The 24,256-nt window shown below is 29.0% G+C and overlaps 2 protein-coding genes across 6 annotated transcripts; both read left to right on the top strand.

The window, feature by feature from the left end:
* Positions 1-9,071: 9,071 nt before the first annotated feature.
* Positions 9,072-10,850, top strand: LOC129319360 (CBL-interacting serine/threonine-protein kinase 4-like). Its single transcript, XM_054964407.1, has one exon. It carries the CDS (start codon positions 9,150-9,152, stop codon positions 10,464-10,466), a length of 1,317 nt encoding a protein of 438 aa, XP_054820382.1. The 5' UTR covers positions 9,072-9,149; the 3' UTR covers positions 10,467-10,850.
* A 7,170-nt stretch (positions 10,851-18,020) lies between these two features.
* On the top strand, positions 18,021-22,302 carry LOC129319369 (pentatricopeptide repeat-containing protein At3g02330, mitochondrial). 5 transcript variants are annotated; one of them, XM_054964417.1, is made up of 3 exons: positions 18,021-18,251; positions 19,341-19,409; positions 19,853-22,302. In XM_054964417.1, exon 3 carries the CDS (start codon positions 19,865-19,867, stop codon positions 22,214-22,216), a length of 2,352 nt encoding a protein of 783 aa, XP_054820392.1. In that variant the 5' UTR covers positions 18,021-18,251; positions 19,341-19,409; positions 19,853-19,864; the 3' UTR covers positions 22,217-22,302. The 5 variants fall into 5 exon arrangements, with proteins under 5 accessions (XP_054820392.1, XP_054820391.1, XP_054820389.1 ...); XM_054964416.1 differs by having other exon boundaries at positions 19,452-22,302; XM_054964418.1 differs by lacking the exon at positions 18,021-18,251 and adding an exon at positions 18,897-19,194.
* The last annotated feature ends 1,954 nt before the right edge of the window (positions 22,303-24,256 follow it).

The following is a 24,256-nucleotide window of genomic DNA, read 5'->3' as shown; positions in this document are numbered from 1 at the left end:
ATTGATAGTAGAAGGTAGATTTTTTTTTTTTTAAGACTGAATTTACTCAAGAGCAAAAGGATTGGAAACAAGGTCCCAACCATTATAGTTCACACCTATTTAGTTGGCAGGGAGAGGAGGAAAGATTTTAATTAATTGATTTAACAGAGAGAAGAAGTAAGATAAATGAGTAAAGAAAATTAATTTAAATTTTTTAACTCCACTTCTCCAATTTTCTTAAATTGAATTCATTAATTAAAATCTTCACTTCCCACCATTCCCAGAGGAGCAAAAAAAAAAAAAAAAAGCTCATACCACTCACACCAACGTAAGTTAATAAAAAGTCATGATTTTATTTTTTGCATGGAACATGAGTATTGTCTGTCAATAATATAAAGACTAATATCTCCTATTAATAAGGGTTGAGTTTATTAAAAGAGGTTAATTTTTCATAATATAGCAAGCTAAGACAAATTCTCATTGAGAGAAGTGTCCATATTTAATATTTGATCGTATTTTGAATATAATTGCCTCCATTAAGAGAACTACGTATGAGCAATTAAAAAAGAAGATTAATATCCATCAAAGTATTGAGAGAAAAAAGTTCACACTTCTTAGGTAAATTTACACACCACCCTAAATTGGTACAAATATTTTTTTTATTCTCAAATAATTTTTTTATTGTATTGCAGATATTTTTGTACCAAATTGACACATATGACCAAGATCAGAATGAGAACACTCATTCTTAAGCTACTAAGAATTTTGCTTGATGGGCATCTTTTCCTAACATTGATGGTTGCCTCCTCAATTAAGCTAATCAAAGGCCATCCAAAAAGACTCATTTGCATTGCTTGTTGCTTGCAAGCAGTTTCCCCTGCAGGTTGGGTTAACCACCCATATAAGGACTTTTCAATATCTACTTGAAATTTTAAAGCAATAAATATTTATAAAAACACAAAAAGAATTTTTTTAAAAAAATGTTTTGTAATACTACCTCTGTTTTAAAATATCTATCACTTTATTTTTTCAAAAAAAATTATCATTTTGAAATTTTAGTGGATATTAATTATTTCTGTACAATTTTACCCTCCAGTACTAATGGTAATAATCATAAGTCATTTTTTGAAATTAAGTAATAAACATTAGTCTAATCATCTTAAAATAAACTTTCTTTTTTTATTGGATAAACATATTTAACCGACTGAACCTTGATCTGGATTGCTCATGGTGGTCAGTAGTTGAATGTAAAAGCAAAAAGAATGTTTAACTCATATAACATTAGTTTTTTAATATAAATACTCCTTCCAAATTATAATATAAGTTATTTTTTTAGAAGTATCCCTTAATCCAAAATATAGAGCATTGGGTAAATTTTATTTTTTTCATTTACAACCCTTTTTTAATCATTGTCTTTAAATGCTTCATATTTAAAGACCATGTGTTATTAGAAAATGCAAAGATATAAATGAAAAGATATAAGCATTTTTTAAAAAATACAGATTCAACCAACATTTTTCATAAACTATAGATCATTTAATAATGACATATATTGTAGTTTGGAGAGAATATTTGACGTTCAATGCTCTTTGAACATGTTCAACTATATGACTATTGATTGAGCAGTTCTTTCAAAAGAGTTTTTTCCCACATGAACACAAACTTAAACTCAAAATTTCATGTTTAAGTAGCGATAATCATCTCCACTAAATTAATGCTCATTCATAACTAACATTAAATTTTACTAACATAAATTGTTACTATTAGAGAAGTTGTCTCAAATTGTACATACACTAACTAAGGTTATGTGTAGCATGCCAACTTATACTCTACTAGTTCAATATTATAAAGCATTTTTAATTAAATTACACCTTTCTATGAGTTAATTCATTGTATTTAAAATTACACACTCTCTTCATATTTATTCTTATTTAATATAGAGTCTCAATTAGAAAACCTTATTAATTAACCACTAATTAAAGATATTTTTGGAAAAACATCATTAATTATACTTTGAAAGACTCAAAATGTATTATATTTTTTAAAATATTTTACCTCATAAAAATGCCTTATATTTTTTTAATAAAGAGAGTATACTTTTGGAATTACACGGAAAGTAGAGAATTTTTTTTTTTTGGGGGGTGGGGAAGTAGACAGACAAACAAGATTACATTTAAGATCTCTCTTTTTTATTACACACATATAATTTTTTTTATTGGAGTTAATCTTATTTGAAATATGATCAACACTCTAAGCACTAAATTAAAGGTTATATTAGCTCTCCTAGAAACCATAAACTAGCACAGGCTTCTTGAGATTTTACAACACTTTTTTCGATCTTATTTATAAATTACTTTCAATATATTTTATCAGAATATAATCAAGAAATATTTTATTATGTACAAAATTTAATAAATTTTTAACATTGTCCATATTAATTATATATATTTTAATAACATTTTTTTGCTTTCACTATGATATCTCATGTCTTTAACCCAAACTAATGGTTAGTAACTTGTCAGCACGTCTTTAGGGAGCATACCTCCCAAATTCCCATAAAAAATTTAATCATTATTGCATATTCAGTTTCCAATTCAAGACTTCTTCTAGTTAAAGAAAAACAACCTCTAGCTAGTTAATCCATGCATCTAGTGGTTTAATAATGTACTTTCTCTCATTGACATTTAATGGGAGGCAGTAAAAAAAATCATGATAAAAAAATTTAATAATATAACTTATAAATAAAAAAAATTCTCTAACCTTATACTCTTTCCATTAAAAAATATAAAATATTTTTTTAAAAATTAAATATTTAAAAATATAAGGCATTTTTAATCTTTCGAGACGTAATCATATCCTTTTTTCAAAAGTATCTCTATTGATAAATGATTTTTTATTTATTATAAAGTATTTAATATGAGTAAATATAAAAAAATAAAATTAATTTAAAAATAAATAATTATTTTATTGAGGATTAAATTTTGTCAAAAATATTTTATATTTTTAAATGGAAAGAGTAAATAGGATGAAATATTTGTTTTTTGTTTTTTGTTTTTTGTTTTTTTTGGTCAAGAAGAGGTGGAAAGAGAAACTTCGTGGGACTGGGACACGGTTCGCTAGGCAAGAGGTTCACGCCTTCCTTCCCGCTTCTCGTGGCTTCAGTTCTTCACCAACTTCCCACTGCCACTACCAACCCCACCTTATGACAGCTGGCGCAGCCACAAACGCTTCTTTGATTCTATTGCCTTCTCTCTTCCACGTCATCTCCCCTGTTTTTGTCCTTTCTTTTTTTTTGTAAAATTCCAAATTTCTCGGGGCTCTTCATGGTTTGCCAATTACCAGAGTACCCTCCACTCTATTGAAAAGACTTGCCACCGCCGTCGTCCTCCCTTCGGTTCCGTCTGACTCCCTGAGTTTGACCGCCTAACTTTATGAATTAGTAAATGATACGTTAATGTCGTTCACCTAAATCTTATAATTTCTTTTTATTTTTTATCCAAAGAATTATGATTTAATTTTTTCCGGCCAGGCGAGTATAAGAAGTAACTAATATTTTAAAAGCTATACCGATGTTGAATTAAAAATCTTAGTTGTTCTTAATTTTTATGATTTAATTAGTGATTGAAAAAATGATATAACAATTAAATAAAAAAATAAAATTTATACGTAAAATAAATATAAAAAAATTTATAATATGTTAAAAAAACAACATAACATGACTTTAAATTAATAATATTATAAATTATTATTTTATTACTTATCAAATATAAGTGAATATTTATTAAATTATATATGAGTAGATTCAAAAGTATTTGTATTTATATTTATAACTGTTAACATCTTTAAAAAAAGATCCTAGATTATATTTTATACATATAAATTACTCAAAAATAAAGTTAGTTTTTATTAGAATCTAATTTTAAATTTTTTAGTCCTTTTTTAAAATTTTTAAGCTTTTTTAATATTACGTTTAAAATTGTCCGGTTTTTCAAAATCACTCCAATTTTTAATTCAACTTTTATTTTCAACTTAATAGCAGGCTAACTTTAGTTCAATCTGACTCAATTATAAAAACAGTTTTTTAGTGCAAACCCAGCCTTATATTAAAAGCTCGAAATAGTAGATTATAAAAGCATCAAGTAGCACTTTTGTATTATATTATTAATCAGAGTATTTGTTAATTATTAATTAATTAATAATAATCACTGGCCCTGAACAATACATGATTGTGTATGTTCTGATTCCAGATTGTCACGCGCTTGCGGGATGGTCTGTTGAGGTTGGAGGTCAGTCACCGAAATTAGAAAATTCATAATTATATATTTCAAATAATTTTAGGTGTTAATATAAAGCAGCTTCCCAGAAAAATAACAAAAAAGCAAAATCAAAGCTGACCTCCCTGACCTGACCAACGGTAAGAAATAGGTAGTGTGACGAGGAAGGTGTCGAGAGATATTATTGTTTAAAAATTTGGCGATGTCTCCACATGAAGCCAATGAATTAAAGTGTTTCTTTCTTTTCATTTTCTTTTCTTTTTAAAAATAAGAATACAATTACTAAATTATCCTCCAAAGTTCAATGGTCAAAGACTCAAAGGAGGAGACCAACGCCATTTTTTTTTCTCCGGGGTGCGGCAGAGACCTGGGGGTAATTTACCTCGTGATAAAAAATAATTAAAAAAAACACTATATTCTCATAGGAGAGAGAGTATTTATTTGAGAGACTCGCAGATAAGTTTTAAAAAAAATTAATTAATTTAAAATAAATTTTAAAATGTGAAAGTTCATAAATTTATAAATTTAGCTCTCAGCAATTTTATTATGATAAATTTATAATTTATATTTTAAATTTTAATAAAAAATACATTTATTTATTTTTCATCCAAATTATATATAATTGTTTTGAGAAAATAAAAACAGAAAACAAAACCAAACAAGTGCTATATTTTTTTAACCAAATTTATTCTATTACTCATGTTGTTATTGATTATTATTGTTTGATAGATCATAAAATTGATTAACTATACATTATTATAAGTATATGGTGCTTTTGCTTTAGTGGTTTTTGTCCACTTTTGGTATTTTTTATTTGTTTTGAATTTGCTTTGTGAATCTTTTTTTAATGGCCAACTTGCATGGGGATTTCCCTCGGATACGCTTAATTTATATAAAAAAAAAATATCTTCAATATTTAACTCTTCTTTATATTACATTATTACAATATTACTAGTGCTTCCTTGTTTTTTTTTTTTTTGGTCACTTTTCTTTTCTAGCTGTACTTGTCTCTCTTTCTTTCTGATCAACCCAACGGTATTTATTTTTAATATATGAAAATAAAAACGATATTAATATTTAACATTGTCATATTTTTTATCATTAACATATTAAATTATAAGATATTTTTAAATAGAATTACATGTATCAATAAAACTTATTAAAAATATTTTACAATTTTATTGTTTCAAAATAAAAATATAAAAATACCATTCATTTAGTATTCTATTTATAAAAAAATAGTATTAAAAAGAATCATTAATATTTGAAAAATATCACTAATAAAATTTTATTTTTGTTAAAATGTCTTGTATTTTGAAACACCAAATCTTTTCCAAAATGTCTTACAATTAGAGACAGTATTTAATAAAATATATAGTAAATGATACAGGTATTTCTAGGCTAAGAAGTGAATAATCCACATTTCAATGTAAAATATAAATGTTACCATAAATTACGCTCCTGTCCTATTCATATATGTTATATATTGCATCATTCATATCTCAATTTTTTATTCTACAAATTTATTTTTTTATTCATATAAGTATTTAATATGAAGTACTGCAATTAATTGAGATTTAGTAAATATCAAACAAAATAGAAAATCACTTTATGTGAATGGTAAATAGGAGGAACTCAAACTTACCCCTCTCCTTATATGGTGCTCCCGCCAATCCAATTCATTGGGCATAGTAAGATAGAAAGATGTTTTTTTTTTTTCCCTTCCAATTTTAAAACATGCATGTTATTAATTTTTTATCACAAGTTTTTCTATTATCCCCATTAAATGTGGGTGTATATAATTTAAAAATTTTCCTACACTTCTTAATATTCTTTATAAATACGGATAAAGTTAAAAATTTATAAAATTTTGAATAAAATTAATTAATACTCCTTCCGTTAAAAAGTAAAAAGCATTTTTAAATTTTAATCGAATCTTACCTCCTAATAAAGTAGTTATCTACTTTCAAATGAACCATATCTTTTTATATTTATCTTTATTAAATATCTTATAATAAATATAAAGTCATTATTATTAATAGGGCTATTTTTGAAAAAAAAAGCAATGATTACATTTCGAAAGACTAAAAATGTCTTACATTTTTTAACATCTAACTCCTCAAAAAATACCTTACATTTTCAAACGAATGGAGTATTAAACTTTTCAATTATTTGAGTAAAATATGTATGTTGGAAATGATTTAAAAATATAATAAAAGGGAGTATTATTTATAAAGCCACCATTTCTTATTAGTAGCATGAACCATGCCTCCAAAACGTCCTTATGCGTTTTTTGTTCCCTCTCAAGTGCAAATTAACGTACAATTAGTTTTGGTTGGCATACAAAAAAAGTTTGAGTGGTTACAACTATTTACATTCATTTCTATTAAAAAAAAAAAAGGAGAATATTCCAAATTTAGATTCTTCTTGTTAACGTAGTCACTGACAAGAAATGTTTATAAGATACTATACATGTTTTGGACATTTTAACCTAATTAAAGTCCGATGATTCACCTATAAGATCCCCACGTTAGTTGGCTAAAACAAAAGAAATTACTAAAAAGTTTTTTCCCAATGAAAAAGGTTAAAAGTTAAAACTATAAGCAAAAATTTTGTAACCATATTAAAAAAAAAACTAATATCAGTGTACGATTGAACTAATTGCATATTTAGACAGTAAGTCTAAATAATTCGAGATCCTACATTCAAAATTACTTCCTCCCTTTTAAATCATAAAATAATTTTGATTAAAATCTTACATATCAATAAATCTTATTAAATATATTTAATAATTTTTTTTAAAAAATATAAACTTTTAAAAATACTCATTATTTAATATATTGAAAAGAGAGGGGATGAAAATTAAATAGGGCGAGAAAGAATGATATTAAAATAAGTCTATTTAATAAAATCTTGCTCTTCTCAAAGCGCCTTATATTTTGTAATGCTGATTCTCTCCAAAAGTATGTTATAATTTAAGAAGTAGATGGCATAAGATAACTTTAAAGATATTTTATTGTCTCAAAATATAAGACAATTTGATGAAATATGAGGTTTAATTGACTATACATTTTCAATATTATCCTTCATTTACAAAGAGAAATGAAATAATTGTAATTTAATGATTAAGTATGTAGATTTAAAGTTATATAAAATAAAAGATATTTTTAAAATTTTATATTTTTATTTTAAAAAGTAAATTTTTAAAGTATTTTTATTAAAATTTATTGATATGCCTTATCTTGTTTCAAATTATCTTATAATTTAGAATAGAGAGAATATTATTTTTAATATATTTGTATTGTTTATTTTAATTTAAACAGTTCTATTTTCTTAAAAAAAATTCAAGTATTTTCATTTTTGTCATTCAGAAAATATTTTTATTTTAGGTCTTATTTTTTAGTAGAAACATTTATTAAATAAATCAGAAATAATTTAATTAAAATTTAAAAGGCTGAAATTTATGGAAAATATATAAAGCGTGATTTGATCATTTGACTCGGTTTAAACCGCTTTGATATTTTGGAATGTCTAGTGCCAGCTGGAAAAGGAGCATGCTAGTAGAGATTGACCCGCATGGTAAAATCTAAGAACAAAATTATATCAAAAGAGACAAAATATTTAAAATGTATTGAGCATGACAGTATAGTTTTCTAATTTCTTAATGAGACATAGTGCAATTGATTTTTTAAATTGTTCAAATTCCACATAAATCAAAAATTTCAAAAAATATATATAATATAATATAATCTAATCTAAATATTTAATAAAAATAAAGTAAAGATTTGTATAATCAATATCAATGTATATTAACACAAGATATGAAATGAGTTTCTTCCTCCATTAAAAAATATAAAATATTTTTAGTCTTTTGAGGTATAATTATTATTTTTTTAAAAGTATCCCTATTGATAATAATTTTATATTTATTGTAGGGTATTTAATAGGGGGTAATTATAAAAAAATAGGATTAGTTAAAAAGTAGATAATTACTTTATTGAAAGGTAGGATTTCATTAAAAATATCTTATATTTTCGAATAAAGGGAGTATACCGGTCACGATTCATGATTTAAATGCATGTGAAACCAGACATCTTAATAAAAATTTAAAAATATATGTGTAAGTTGTTTCTTAATTTTATAACATTTTTTTACATATTCTTAAAATAAAATAATATAATTTTGACAATTTTTAAGAAATAGTATAATTTGCCCCATGATACTAATTTAGTTGGTAAAAATAGCCGCGAACTGTAGGCATTAGTTTAGGGCCGTGATGTGAAAAAAGAAATGTAATTTAACTTTAATATTTAACTATGTTGCAAAAAATCCAAATATATATTTATTTAATATTTCTTCTATCAAAAAATGTGAGATATTTTTAATCAAATCTCACATCTCAATAAAGTAGTTACCTACTTTCAAACTAACCATATCTTTTTATATTTACTCCTATTAAATACCCTATAATAAATATAAAATTATTATTAATAGGAGTTCTTTAAAAAAATAATAATTATATTTTAAAATATTAAAAATGTCTTATATTTTTTTAATATTAAATGTTTTAAAAAATTTTTTTTAACGGAGTAAATTTTAATGGGAGATTATAGATAGAAGACCAAGGACAATTCCGGAAGTGATGAATTCATCATGAGCTGGGAGAGGACTCATAGGGGATAAAAAGAAAAGACGAGGATAATTTAGGGATTTCGTAAGGCAGAATGAAAACCACTCGCTTTTAACAAAATTCAAGTGGAAGCCAACTGGTCCCTGTGTGCTACAAGAAGTCGCTATATAAACTCGACTCTCAACGCTCACAGCCTTCTGTCCCGTGACACTCTGTGGGTTGTTCCTTCCTTTTTGCTCTCCCTTCTCTCGTCAACCCACTCAGACATGGAACCAGGCGTCCCTTCACCGCCGCGATTTCCGTCACCTCCGGCCTCACCTTTACCCTCTTCCGCCGTCACCATTCTCGGAAAATATCAATTGATTCGTCTTCTAGGTCGTGGCAGTTTCGCCAAGGTCTACCAAGCTCGATCCTTAATCGACGGCTCCATTGTCGCCGTGAAGATTATTGACAAGTCAAAAACCGATGCATCCATGGAGCCTCGGATTGTCCGTGAGGTTGATGCCATGCGACGCCTTCATGACCATCCTCATATTCTCAAAATCCATGAGGTCTTGGCTACGAAGACGAAGATCTACCTGATAGTGGAGTTCGCTGCCGGCGGGGAGTTATTCTCGAAAATCTCGCGTAAAGGCCGGATGACAGAGCCGGTGGCGCGGCGTTACTTTCAGCAATTGGTCTCTGCCTTGTGTTTCTGCCACAAAAACGGCGTCGCACACCGTGATGTGAAGCCACAGAATCTTCTCTTGGACCACGAAGGGAATCTAAAGGTCTCGGATTTCGGACTCTCCGCCTTGCCCGAACAGCTCAAGAACGGGTTGCTCCAAACGGCTTGCGGCACGCCGGCTTACACGGCGCCTGAGATCCTCTTCCGGCGCGGATACGACGGCTCGAAAGCCGACGCGTGGTCGTGCGGGCTGATACTCTACGTCCTCCTCGCTGGCTATCTCCCCTTCTCCGACGCAAATATCCCTGAGATGTGCAAGAAGATCAGCCGGCGCGATTACCAGTTCCCGGAGTGGATATCCAAGCCGGCGCGGTTCGTGATTAACCGACTTCTCGACCCGAACCCGAAAAACCGGATGAGCCTAGAATCTCTATACCAAAATTCGTGGTTCAAGAAATCGCTCAAGCCCCAACCCGACGAGAGCTTATTCGAGTCGGGTCCGACGGCGAAATCTTACCAGAAGCTCGAAAGGATGGGTTCTGGCGTCAACGCGTTCGACATAATCTCCATGTCGTCAGGTCTGGACCTGACGGGTTTGTTCGAAACGGCGTCGGGTACCAACTACAGGAGAGAAAAGAGATTCACATCGAATGCTTCGTTACAAGTAGTAGAAGAGAAAGTGAAGGAATTAGGAGGAATTTTAGGGTTCAAGGTCGAGATAGGCAAAAATGGAGCTATTGGGTTAGGGAAAGGCAAGGTGATTCTTGTGGTTGAGGTTTTTGAGATCGTGACTGAGTTGTTGATGGTCACTGTGAAAGTGATCAATGGTGGTTTTGAGTTTGATGAGCTTCACTGGGGAAACTGGAAATCTGGGCTTCAAGATCTTGTTCTTTCATGGCACAATGAATCACTGTGAATATTATATATATATATATATATGCTAGTTAGCAAGGTAATTAAACTTCAACTTGTCACTGAATTTTCTTCTCAAATGAAGGATCTGCATCAAAGGCTGAATTGAAGAAGAAGAAGAAGAAGGAAGGAAAAAAAATCCAGATGATGAAGGAATTGGAAGTGCAGGTTGATGAAGATGGTGATGAAGGTTGTTTGAAATTAGAGACAAATTTTAATTTTAGGTATTAAAAGTATAATAATAAATAGGTGTTATTAATTATTGTGTTGGCCTGGGGTTTCAGAGCTTTCTGTTTTTTGAATGTTGATTTTAATTCTTGTTTTTGGTTTTTGTACATGTGAATGACAGTAATGATGAATGATATTGGTTTTCCTTTTCCAGAAGAAATTTCAGTGTCGTCTTCCTTATTGGTACTTGTTTATAAGATGAAACTTCTTAGATTCTTAGCTCTGATACATCACCCTTTGATCATTCATGCACTTGAAGAAGACAAATGAAATGTATGCATAAAGTCCTTCTCCAATCAGAAAGTAAATTCTAACTGTAGATTTCCCTCTTTTTTTGAATAAAAAAAAAAAGAAGGAAGGTTGAGTTTCAAAAAACCCATTAAAATTATAGGTAATCTTGTCCAAAACACTGATGGCATTTCTTCCAACGAGATTTAAATTTTAATTTCTCTCTTTTGTTATAATCAACACTTATTGGTGATGATTAATTTCATTTTTTATACAAAAAAAATTCAGATAAGTTACCTCCTAAAAACTCATTAAGATAAATGCACACCTTCATATATTTAAAGAGTATTTACAGAATTACCTACAAATTGTTTATTAATAAAATTTTTAGGTTGACAATGAAATTTAAACACACAATCTCATTGGCTGTAGTCATTGATTGATTAATTTCCTTCAATGAAATGTAGGTGGACACTGTTGTTGGGCTGAATTGGTTTAGGTTCATTGGTCAGCTCGTGAGCCAATAATGGAAAAGTCCACTTGTACGATGCTTAGCAAAACTCAGCTCATGTCAGTGCGTTGAGAGTCACTGGTTTGATGCTTACTTTGATTTGATGACTGAGGCGGCATGAGGTAAAGCCACGTTTTCTACTATATTATGGTTGTTAAACTTAAAACCAAGTTGTCAATTGTTAATACTCTCTCTCTCTCTCTCTTTCTCTCTCTCTCTTAAATTATAAAATATTTTTAAACAAAATTTTATATATCAATAAATCTTATTAAATATATTTAACAATTTTATTTTTTTAAAAAAATATAAATTTTTAAAAATGCCTATAATTTAATATATTAAAAAGAGAATGAATGAAAATTAATTATATAAAGAGAAAAGATAATATTAAAAATGATGTATTTAATAAAACTTTAATTTACTTAAAGTATCTTATATTTTAAAATAAAATTTTTTTTTAAAAGACTCTTATAATTTAAGACAGAAGGAATATTACATTCACACACAATACTAATTACTACCAATTAAATAATAAGACTTGTGGCACAGAGTTGTTGACTTTATGAAATACAATCAGAGTAATTAAAGTTAAAGAGTGATTTATAAAATAATCTATTTATACATATATTATAGATATTAAATATAGAATTACTATATATAATTGAATTATTTATTTTAAAATATTTATTTTTAAAGAAAATATATTTTTTGTCGTTAAATTTTTTCTTAATTATTGACTTAGTACTTGACATTTAACTTGAACCAACTTGATTTCTATAGTTTGTTTCTTTAAAATTTAGTCCTTATAGTTTTATAACTCAATTTCTATAATTTTTAAATTCTATAAGCTATAAGGATTGGGGGTGTTTTGAGTGAAAGTTTATAAACTAAATTAATAATTAAAAGAACTGTTTAAGGATTAAAAATTATTATTTTTTATTTTTTTAATGTTGAGTTTGGACCTGAATATTATTAAAAATTTCGTGCATCTATATTGTGACAAAATTGGGATGAGACATAAATTATGGTTACCTCACATGGACTCCATTCCACACTTGAAATATTTTTATTTTTTCTCTCAAATATTAATAAAATATTAATTTATCTAATAAAAATAAAAACGGCGCAAGTAATGCACATTCGCACTTGGGTCAAAAGTGCCAACTTTAAGGCAATTTAAATGTACAGCTTGAGTTCACATTGGACTTTATTGCGGGGGGTACAAAAGTTTTCCAAGCATTATGTATTTAATTTTGTGAATTATATTTGGCCAAAAAAAAAAGTAAATTGTTGAGTCAAGGTCAAATTAGATTTAACTGAAACTGGCCACTTGTGATGTTATTAGCGAAACAGAGGAATTTTATGAGTATATCCTTGGGATATACTCTTCCCAATTGTATATCTAATGTGACTTTATATATGTCTGTGTATGTATATATTTGTGTAACAACGTGAGAGAGAATTGTCATATTTGAGGTTATTTTTTTAAAAGAAAATAAGTTATAATGGATTACATGGGTCATTATTTCATCCAACTTATAGAAATAGGATTAAAAACTAGGTTAATCTGGTAGGTTGGATTGATAAAGTATTAATCGATTTAATAAAATATTTTGTTCATGATCGATCTTATATCATACATCTTTTTAAATTCATTTGATTTGAACGATATTTAATTATATTGGATTTTGCCTGATTGTCTGGCTGTTAGATATTTGATTAGTGTAGGTTTTTAATTGTAGCCTATTATGATTGGGGGAAAATTAAAAAGAAAAAAAATATTTTTTTTAAATAAACTATCTACATTGGTTATGAATGCATCTACACTAATTATGAATATAACCTGGTGTAGATGATATTGATATATACATCGATTACTAATTAGTAACCTATGTAGATAGTCTAATCTTTAAAAAAAAACAAACAAACATAATTTCCTCATTAGTTATCTACATCAAGTTGATAATCAATGTAGAATATTCAATAACTACATCAGTTAAATAACTAATATAGATAATGTTATGATATTTACATTAATTTTATCTACACCACTTGTAGAGCCAGTGTAAATAAGACCACTGTAGACTAGCTTGTCTGTACTAGTGACCACAATTCAATTATGATCATGATAGTTAACTTTTAAATTAGTATTATAATTGGTTCAATAACTAATCTAATTTTTTTAATATCTTACTTATTTTCTACAACCTAATCCATTAATTTTTTGTTGGCTCAATTCATATTACTGGCTATGTGTGTGTGTGTGTAACAATGTGAGAGAGAATTGTTATATTTGAGGTTATATTTTTTAAAAGAAAATAAGTTGTAAAGGATTACACAAGTCAGTATTCCATCCAACTTATATAAATAATATTCAAAACTGGGTTAATTTGATAAGTTGAATTGATAAACAATTAATTGATTCAATAAAATACTTTACTCATGATTGGTCTTATCATAGTTCAATTACAATTATGATAGTTAACTCTTAAATTAGTGTTTTAATCAGTTCAATAACTAATCTAATTTTTTAGTACACTTATGGGATAAGTTAAGTCAAGTGAGGTTAATTTGTTTGATTGTTTTTTTTTTTTTTGCAAAAGATTTTTGAGGTGAAGTTTTAAATCTACTCACTAATTAATAGATTAAATGAACCAACCTATAAGTTTCATTTATTTTGATAGCTTCGGATTTTCATAAATGTAAAGGCACTTATGCCTAAATTTTTTGTTATTGACAAACTATTTTACATTTGACAGCAACGACCAATTTAGGTTTCAATTGAGTTGAATTAAAAAAATTGGCAAAAATAAGATTTTATTAATCCAAATTTTAACTATATATTCTTGTAGTGTGCCTTGTTAAGAGAAATATTTATTCTCTTAATAGATGCTACGAAAGAAGTCAAAAGAAAAATAAAAGAGATTAAAAAAAACATCATTCTTTTTTTATATTCAAGATGTGCAATATATAGCTGAGTATAAGAATAACTAATGAATATTCTAATAATATTTAATGAATATAAAATATTTCTTAAATCTCAACAGAATAATTTTAATAGATAATATATATTCATATATAGAATAAACCTCCATTTCAACTCGCCTAACATTTGGAAGCAAAAGAAAGGAAATTAAAACACAATATCCCATTAAACATGAAGAACAGCTTTTTGTTTTTATTTCCTAAGCTCATTGAAAAGTACCGTAATCTTTCAATGTCTTTGCAAAACGATAGAATGAGGAAAAGTAGTTAACATGATGACCACGAAGATATGAAAAGCAAAGCAAAGGAACAACAACAACAACAATAATAAGCACCTTCGTTAAATAACAACCTCAAGATAATTGACTCTCTTAACATAAGTCATTCAACATTATTTTCTTTATTAGCTTTGTTTGGTGAAAATGGATGAGGTAACTCATTATTTAGGCGTGTCAATAACCCTGCCTAAATAATGAGTTAACTCATAGATTTGAATTGAGTTACCTTTGTAAGGTTATGTATATGTATATGTATACACATATATATAGAGAGGGGGGGGGGGCTTGATCTCATTAGCTTTTAAGCTGCTCAACTTGCACCCTTTTGCTTAAAAAAAAAAAAAAAAAGGTACATGAGCAAGTTAGTTCTTGAATTTTAAGTCAAATAGTATCATAAACTCTGAATTTGTTTATTATGCAAATTATTCTCTTAATTTTTGAAAATAGTGTAATTTAGTTTCTACTGTTAATAAAAATTAACTTTAATCATTAATTAATTATAAAATAATAAAAAAATTTCAAAAATTAAAAAAGGACCAAAAAATTACAAACTTAACTCAAAAAATTATAGAAAAAGGCCAAAAAAACTTTTAGTCATTTTTGTATGATTTTTGACATTTTTTATCATTTTTTGATTAACTAACTATCAACATTAATTTTTGTTAATAATATAGGCTAAATAATTATTTTTAAAACTTGATTGAACAATTTACATAATAAACGAATCTATGATGCTATTAAATTTAAAATTTAAAGAGTAATTTGCTCATTTAATTAAAAGAAAAGCTCGCTTTTTAGGTTTTATGGTTAAGGTTTCTATTGAGGTTTATTTAAATTCTCTCACAAGTCACAAATAATATTTACTCTTTCCGCTCCTAAATAAAGGAGCTAGTTAATTTATTTAATTTGATAATAAATGTTAGACCTCAATTTACTTTAATCTTCTATAATATTATCTTATTGTTTAGAAAAATTCAAATTTAGTATTGTTTAAACAATATAACTATTTTTTTTAAATTTATGTGAATTAATTATTACCAACTCTTATATTTAGAAAGAGTATATAATTTTTCAGGAAAAAAGCACGGTCGCTAATATAATAATTTATTTTTTGAAAAGTAATTAGTTAATTTTAGATATTTATGTTTTCATTATCTTGATTAATTTCATGTGAAGACTAAAAACACACATGCATATTATCAATATATCTGTAAAAATTATAAGGAACAACACCTATGAATGGCATAAATAAATCAAACTTCAAAGGAAACAAAAATCTGAATGTGAGAAGCAAAATTATGTGCATAATATGGCAGAGAGTTTCAAAGAAAATTTTTGTTATACTCAATTGTCAATTAATCTTGTAATATTTAATTATGTTGTGAAGACGTGACAATCTTAACGTAATTTTCTCGAATAAAAAAGATAAAGCTGAAGATTAATTGAAATATCTTCAATAGGCTCAACGTGTAAGGAGGGGAAAGTGTAAAGTGATATATCTCTTTAGTCTTTAGTGAAGAGATGTTGATTACAAGAAAAAATATCCCTTTGAACACCAATTAAATATTTACATGTAAAAGTTAAGAAAAAGAAAATTGATCGATACGTAAGTACTTAAAATTTATAAATTTGATGATCAATGAATTTTAAAAAAACTAAAATTTTTAAGTGTATATATAAGAAAATTACCACTAGTATTACTCATAATATTATATAAACAATATTAATTTTGAATAAAAATATATCTAATATTAAAGAAACTATGAAGTGGTAAAATCAACAAAAAATAATTATAATTGATTTCTGTAATTTTAAATTATTTTGTAAAATATTAAATTCATGATTCCATAAATCTTAACTCTTCAAGTGTCGTTTTCAAGGTTATGCTCAGTTTCTTTCTTTCGTATTTTAATCATTTTTTTTAATTATCTTAATTTGACATGAATTCATTAGTCGTAGTATCCACGTGATATGTAGCATATGAATTGGCGAAAAATTAAAAAGATCTGCATGTGATAGAGTATTGTAGAGAAAGAATCAAAAAAGTGAAATGTGATATACCTTTAATCAACAAATGTTGACTACAAGAAATATCACTTTGACTACTAATTGGTAAATTATGAGTACACGTTAAGAGACAAATGGCAGTTAAAAACTTGATAATTAACATAGTAAAATTAATTATCAATTATATTAAAAATTGATTTCTTTAAAAATTATATGGTTAAATTATCACTGATACTTTTTTATTTTTTTTTAATTTATTAGATTGAAACTTTTCAGGTGTCTCCTTTATTAATATTATTATTATTTTAAATCTAATCCTTCATGAAGTAAGAAATGACAAGTGAAATGAAAGGGATAAGGTGTTTATGTTTTCTCGAGTTTTTATCTTTTTATTTTTTTTATGCTCTTCATATCCCTTTTAGCCGACAAGTAAGGCTTTATTAGATTTAGAAAAGGAAAAGTAACAAAACAAACTCCAAAGTTAAAAATTTGGACAATTTGATAAGCTTATTTATCTGGTGGGTTGACAATTGACATGCAGTAAGATTCATCCAATTTTATTTTAGAATCAATAATACATATTACAAGACAATGGTAAGCAAAATCAAATAAAACTGACCACACTAAATCAATTCAATAAAAATCGAATAAATTCAATTATTAGTAAAACTTGGGATGGTTTTATTAGTGCGACTGAATCAAGTTTCAGTTTTTCTTCTTCTTTAAAACCTTAATCAAACCTAAACAATACCTTTCATAATCTTACATGTATTTTTTTTTTTTGAAACTTTAACTTTAACTAAACTCCAGCTCAAACTCAAGGTACTTTAATAAACCTTCCTTTTTTTAATTAGATAAGTAAAAATAAGAATAATGATATAATTAAACACTTATTCAAGTCATTTAATATTAAAAATCAAAGTCAAATTACAGGTTAGATGTCAATTTAAGTATTTTAATCATTCATCGCCCTTTTTTAAAGGGCAATAAATGACAAAAGCAATTAATCAAACCAATCATAAATTTGTAAGATCTTTTATATTTTTTTAAAAAAGAACATAATTGAATCATAATCAAATCAATCGTAAGACATTGATTTAATAATTTAATAGTTTAATCAAACAAGTTGGCTCAAATTTTTATGCTGTAATGAGGTAAAAAAAAGCGGTGTTATTTACTGTCACCTCCTCATTGAGGAAATTAAATATTGTTATATACTTTTTCATTTTAAAATGAGTATTTTTAATTTGAAAATATCTGAAAGCCAACCCTAAATTCCAAATCCTCTCACTCCACTACTTCGCCGCAGACCGTAGTCTCTCCTCAGTCCTCACTGTCAAATCTCGCCGTCGCCGTCGCCGCCGTAGCAATATACCGTTCTTCCTTGCATTCATCTCAGCCCTGTGGTTCGTCAAAATCCCTCTCTCAGACTTCAGCGTCTCGCTCGCTCACGGCTCAGTCGCACTTGAAGGCTTGAAGCTGTCAATACTTATTTTCGCTCTCGGCTCTCTATTTCAGTATTTTGGGGTCAGAATCGTCTTCGGCCGAAAAGGTTCTCTCTCCCCACAGCTCTCTGTTTGTGGATCTGAATTTGTCAATCCATAGTTTTTCCTCTTTAGGTTATTGGGCTTGATCCATTGAAATTTTAGCTCAATTAAATCTTGTTCATATTTTTCAGTTATTCTAACAGGCCCACTTAGATGGAAAGATGCTAGTCATGCTACTCCTCTCATAAATATAGATAAAATTAAATATATTAATAAAGTATATTAAATAGACTTTTTTCTCTTATTTTTTAAAGTATATTTTAAAAAATATCTTTATTTAATATAATTTTAAATTATGAGAGATAGAGTAATAAGGAGGGAAGTATAATATCAAAAAAAAAAATACATTTAATAAAATCTCATTTTTGCCAATTATTGTATATTTGGAAATATTAAATTACCTTTAAAATTATCTTATAATTTGAATGGAGGTAATATTTATTTATTTTATCTCAATTAAACAATTCATTTTATGAAACTTATAAAAAAATTAAAATTATAAGTTTTATAAAATATTCTAAAACAAAAGTTAAACTTAAAAACAAACACAAATTTTATTTCTTTAAAAATTAAGAAGATTGATTTTTTTATTATTAACTTTCTATTGGATACAATCATGTTCGCAGCAGCAATCTCACCCAAAACCAGGACCTCTGTTCGAAATCCAATATTGGTTCTTCATGCCCTTTCGCCTCTGTCTGCTTAGAGTCATAATCATAAATCATAAATGAATGTATTTCTCGTAGTGCATTTTTCTTTCCCCATTTTTATTAATAAAGAAGATATATTAAAAATAAAACAAAAACTAGATATAAAAAAGACTTTGCCACAGCTGTTTTTCCCCCCACTAGCTTGAATGGGAACCAGAAATCATTTCTAAATCTTGCTTTGAAGGTTCGAGTATGGTGCTTTCGATACTGAATGGGAACCAGAAATCATCTTCACCAAGTATTGATATTGAAGACTCTGATTTTGTGCATGGTGCTTTTGAATGTGTTATGCATGTTGAAGCAGTAAAGGAATATAGACAGTATGTGTGTGCGTGCGTGCGTGTAGTATTGTGCTGTCATCTTATCGTTTATGATTCTTCCCAGGCAGCCATGGATGAATCCTACTGTGGATAATTACGTACTTCTGGAACAATCGAAGAATCCATAATTAAGGTGATTTGATTCCATATGACTTGTGATGATCAATCAGCTTAGTGTTGCTCAAAACCCAGAAATTATCAAGTTTTTTTTTTGGGAGCAAGCTATAGCTGCTGAGTGAGACCCAGGAAGACAAATTAAGAGTATATTCATGTCACATGTTACTTTACATTGTCTCTCGCCTTCGGTATTCAAGGCTCCTCTCTCCCCAAGAAAAGCCATTTTTCAATTCTCTATCACAGACTTGTGCATTTTGCACGGTTACATCAATCCAAACAAAACCCACGAGGAGAACATTTTCTGAATATTTCCAGCAATGTTCCAATCTGAAAGCTCTGGATCCTGGTAAACAGGCCCATAGTCAGATGATTGTATCTGGGTTTGTCCCCACTATCTTTGTTTCCAATTGTTTGATTCAGTTGTATTCAAAATGCTCTAACATGGACTACGCCTTTAAGGTGTTCGACAAAATGCCTCATCGAGACTCTATCTCTTGGAACACTATGATGTTTGGCTACGCAGGAAGTGGAAACATGGTGACTGTACAGTCCTTTTTTGACTCAATGCCTGAAAGAGATGTGATTTCCTGGAATACTTTGATCTCTTGTTATTTACGGGATGGGTCTGACCAGAAGGCAATTGAAGTCTTCATTGAAATGAGAACGGCGAATGTGCAACCAGACCGTACGACATTTGCTGTTGTCCTGAGAGCGTGTTCTGGTGTGGAAAACTATAATTTAGGGATACAAATTCACTGCCTTGCTATTCAATTGGGTTTGATTGATGATGTGGTAACAAGTTGTGCTGTGGTAGACATGTATTCAAAATGTAAGAAGCTAGATGAGGCTTCTCTGGTTTTCTATGGAATTCCTGAAAAAAACTGTGTATGTTGGGGTGCTATAATTGCAGGGTGTGTTCAGAATCACCAGCTTGTTGAAGGTCTAGAACTGTTCAAAGATATGCAAAGAGAAGGTATTGGAGTGAGTCAATCAACATATGCTAGTATTTTTAGGGCTTGTGCAGAATTATCTGCAACTAGACTAGGCACACAATTGCATGCCCATGCTTCAAAAGCAAACTTTCAATATGATGTCATTGTGGGAACTGCCATAGTAGACATGTATGCCAAGTGTCAAAGCATGGCAGATTCTCGAAAGCTATTTAATTTGTTGCCCAATCCTGGACGACCATCATATAATGCCATTATTGTCGGATATGCCAGGAAAGATCAAGGTAAAGAAGCTCTGGGGACTTTTCAGTCTTTACAGAGATCTGGTCTTGGCTTTGATGAAGTTAGTTTGTCTGGTGCATTTAGTGCTTGTGCCGTGATCAAAGGGTATTCAGAGGGGATTCAACTACAAGGATTGGCATTCAAATGTAATTTAATGTTTAGTATCTGTGTTGCAAATGCCATTTTAGACATGTATGGTAAATGTGGAGCTCTAACTGAAGCCTGTCTAATGTTTGATGAGATGGTAATGAGGGATGCAGTGTCTTGGAATGCAATAATTGCTGCTCATGAGCAAAATGAAGAATTGGATAAAACACTTCCACTTTTTGTGTCAATGCTGCGATCTAAAATGGAACCAGATGAGTTTACTTATGGTAGTATTCTAAAAGCCTGTGCTGGCAAGAAAAATTTAAAGCGTGGCATGGAGATTCATGGAAGAATTATCAAATCTGAGATGGGTTTAAACCCATTTACTGCAAGCGCACTGGTTGATATGTATTGCAAGTGTGGAATGCTAGAAGAGGCGGGAAAAATCCATGACAGAGTGGAAGAGCAGACAGTCGTTTCTTGGAATGCAATCATTTCAGGGTTCTCATTGCAGAAGCAAAGTGAAAATGCCCAGATGTGTTTTTGTCACATGCTCGAAATGGGTGTAACACCCGACACCTTCACATATGCTACAATTCTCGATACTTGTGCTGATTTGGCTACTATTGAACTTGGGAAGCAGATTCATGCTCAAATCCTCAAGCTACAATGGCATTCAGATGCATACATAGCCAGCACTCTTGTAGATATGTACTCAAAATGTGGAGAAATGCCGGATTCCCAATTAATGTTTGAGAAAGCACCTAACCGAGATTACGTTACATGGAATGCCATGATTTGTGCTTATTCCTGCCATGGTCTTGGAGAAGAGGCCATTAAAGTATTTGAGGAGATGCAGCTTCTGAATCTCAAACCAAACCGGGCGACCTTTATCTCAGTCCTCAGAGCTTGTGCACATATGGGTTATGTAGACAAAGGGTTAAACTACTTCCAGAAAATGCAAAGCCACTATGGTTTGAATCCTGAGTTAGAGCATTACTCATGTATGGTGGATCTACTTGGTAGATCAGGCCAAGTGAGTGAAGCTTTGAAGCTTATTGAAAGCATGCCTTTTGAAGCTGATGAGATCATATGGAGGACTCTGCTTAGTATTTGCAAGAGGCAAGGGAATGTAGAAGTGGCAGAAAAAGCAGCAAGTTATTTACTGCAATTAGACCCTCAAGACTCTTCTGCATATGTTCTTCTATCAAATATTTATGCTGATGCAGGGATGTGGGTTGAGGTTTCAAAGATAAGAAGAATAATGAAGGAATATAAGTTAAAGAAAGAGCCTGGTTGCAGCTGGATTGAGGTAAGAGACAAGGTAAATGCATTTATTGTTGGAGACAAGGCGCATCCAAGATGTGAAGAGATATATGACAAAATTCATTTGCTTCTTTATGAGATGAACTGGGCTGGGTATGTACCGGATGTTCATTTTATGATTGATGATCTGGTAGAAGATGAAGAAGAGTCTCAGGATTACAAGGCAATCTATACTTAGTGTGAGATGATATATATAGGAATACATCTGAAAGGGTTTTAGACTTCCATTAAATTAGAATTCTATTTTATCTATACTTAATGATATCAGCTGGCTTTAAAAATAATGAATTACATGCTCCCCCCGCCCCCACCAAAGTTTTGTTAAAATTAGATAAATATTTTGAAATTGTATGTAGATTTTTTTAAATTTTTTAATATTGAAATTGTACACATGCCTCTCTTGAATTTTGTTAAAATTGTGCAAGTATTCGTTTCATTTTTAGAATTTATGGAAAATTATTTTGATAAGGATACATAAGTCTTTCGGAGACAGTTGTTTGTATTTTAAAAATAATGAGGAAGTTTGTAATTTTTATGAGGATGAAATTTGTATATATTTATAACAAAGAATCAGAAGCAAACCTGTCAACAGATATTTCAAAATAGTTGGTTACTTGTTTGGCTGACTTCCGAAAATGGCTATAGTTTTAATTTTTGAAATTGGTTCGCAGGACAGGGATCAAAATATTCCCTGACAAATACAATTTGAATAAGGATATTTTGGTCTTTCTACATAAATACACATTCAAAGTTATAAGTTATTTATAGTAGTACCCGACAAAAAGTTACAGGTTATGCAAGAATTTCATGTAATGCCAGTTATGGACATGCATTTAAACTCCGATTTCGTTCATATAATTATATTTCCTTTTGATGTTCCAACTCCTTTATTTATGTCATATTGAGCAACTCTAAACACAACTTTTTATTCTCGTTCATACAAATCCAAACATAAATGTAATTTAGTTGAGTGGAAATTCTTCAAAATGCCACCAATGATCATGTAAGACCATAGACAAAAACATACGTTCCTTTTCTCGATGGCTTCATGGTCTACTACCACATGGTTCATCCTTGCCCATCAAGTTGCTGGGATTTGTTTTTTTTTTTTCTTTTTAAGTACAAGGCCACAGCAAAAACATATAGGGAAAAGATAAATCAGGTCACAACGGAAATCATAAAGTTTCTACATCCGACGGTCATTATAATGTCTTTAGAAGCCCATTGGCTAGAAGATCATTATATTTATTTACTTATTTAGAAAGGTGATAGAAAATTATTGTTCAATCTCTCGTAATTTTATTAATAGTCTTAAAGAGAGGATGACCCTAATAGAAATTGTGATAATCAATGACAGAACTTCTAAAGAATCTGAATAGATGTTGATTTTGGTAAACTTTGCTTCCAACAAAGTTTAATTCTCTCCACATACCCATTAGTTTAGCGGTTATATTAGGATGATAGCCTAAATATATGAAAAATCTCATAATTTAATTCCCTTGATCATTGCCGATGAGGCTTTCACAAGTAACAAACCCCATCAAAATTAGCTGAACAGTTAATCTCAAGTCCAACCTAGCTTGCTTCAGCGAGTTTGATCTCGCACGCTATATATATATATATATATATATATATCTCTATATTGTATACATTGGTTAAGAATTCGCCGATCATGAAAAAAAAAAAAAAGAGGGGATTTGATAGTTCTCAATCTCATCGGTAGAATTTGGTACTTGAGTGTTGAAGTTACATGACACTCCCCAAAATGAAGGGGGTTTGATAGTTCTCAAGATATCATTCAGCATCGTTTTAAGACTCGAGGCATTAAAAAGATCAAGAATAATAAATGTATTTGTTAAAAAACTGAAAGAGTCACGAACTGGTTAGGGCATTAGCTTTTGGCTTAGCGATTGAAAACTGATTGTGATTATATTTTTAATAATATAATATTTTAAGCAAGGATGACAAAAATAATAACTAAAATATAAGAACTTGACTTCATGCATAAATAATAGTATTTAAAAAAAAAAAACCTAAGTGCCTTAACAAAAGACATAAAAATACATAATTTTAAAAATGAACAAAATTTATAAACTTAAATACCTTATTTTCAATTGAAATTTCTGAATTTAGAATTACTTGAATCAATACTTGCAACTCATTATTTAAAAAAATTGGTAGAGGACTTAATTGTCATTAATTTACTCCTTTGGAATTT

Source organism: Prosopis cineraria, unplaced genomic scaffold, assembly GCF_029017545.1.
Source record: "Prosopis cineraria cultivar Desert tree isolate PC_DT_omini unplaced genomic scaffold, ASM2901754v1 PC9, whole genome shotgun sequence".
NCBI classification, from domain to species: domain Eukaryota; kingdom Viridiplantae; phylum Streptophyta; class Magnoliopsida; order Fabales; family Fabaceae; genus Prosopis; species Prosopis cineraria.
This window is presented reverse-complemented; position numbering and strand designations above follow the sequence as displayed.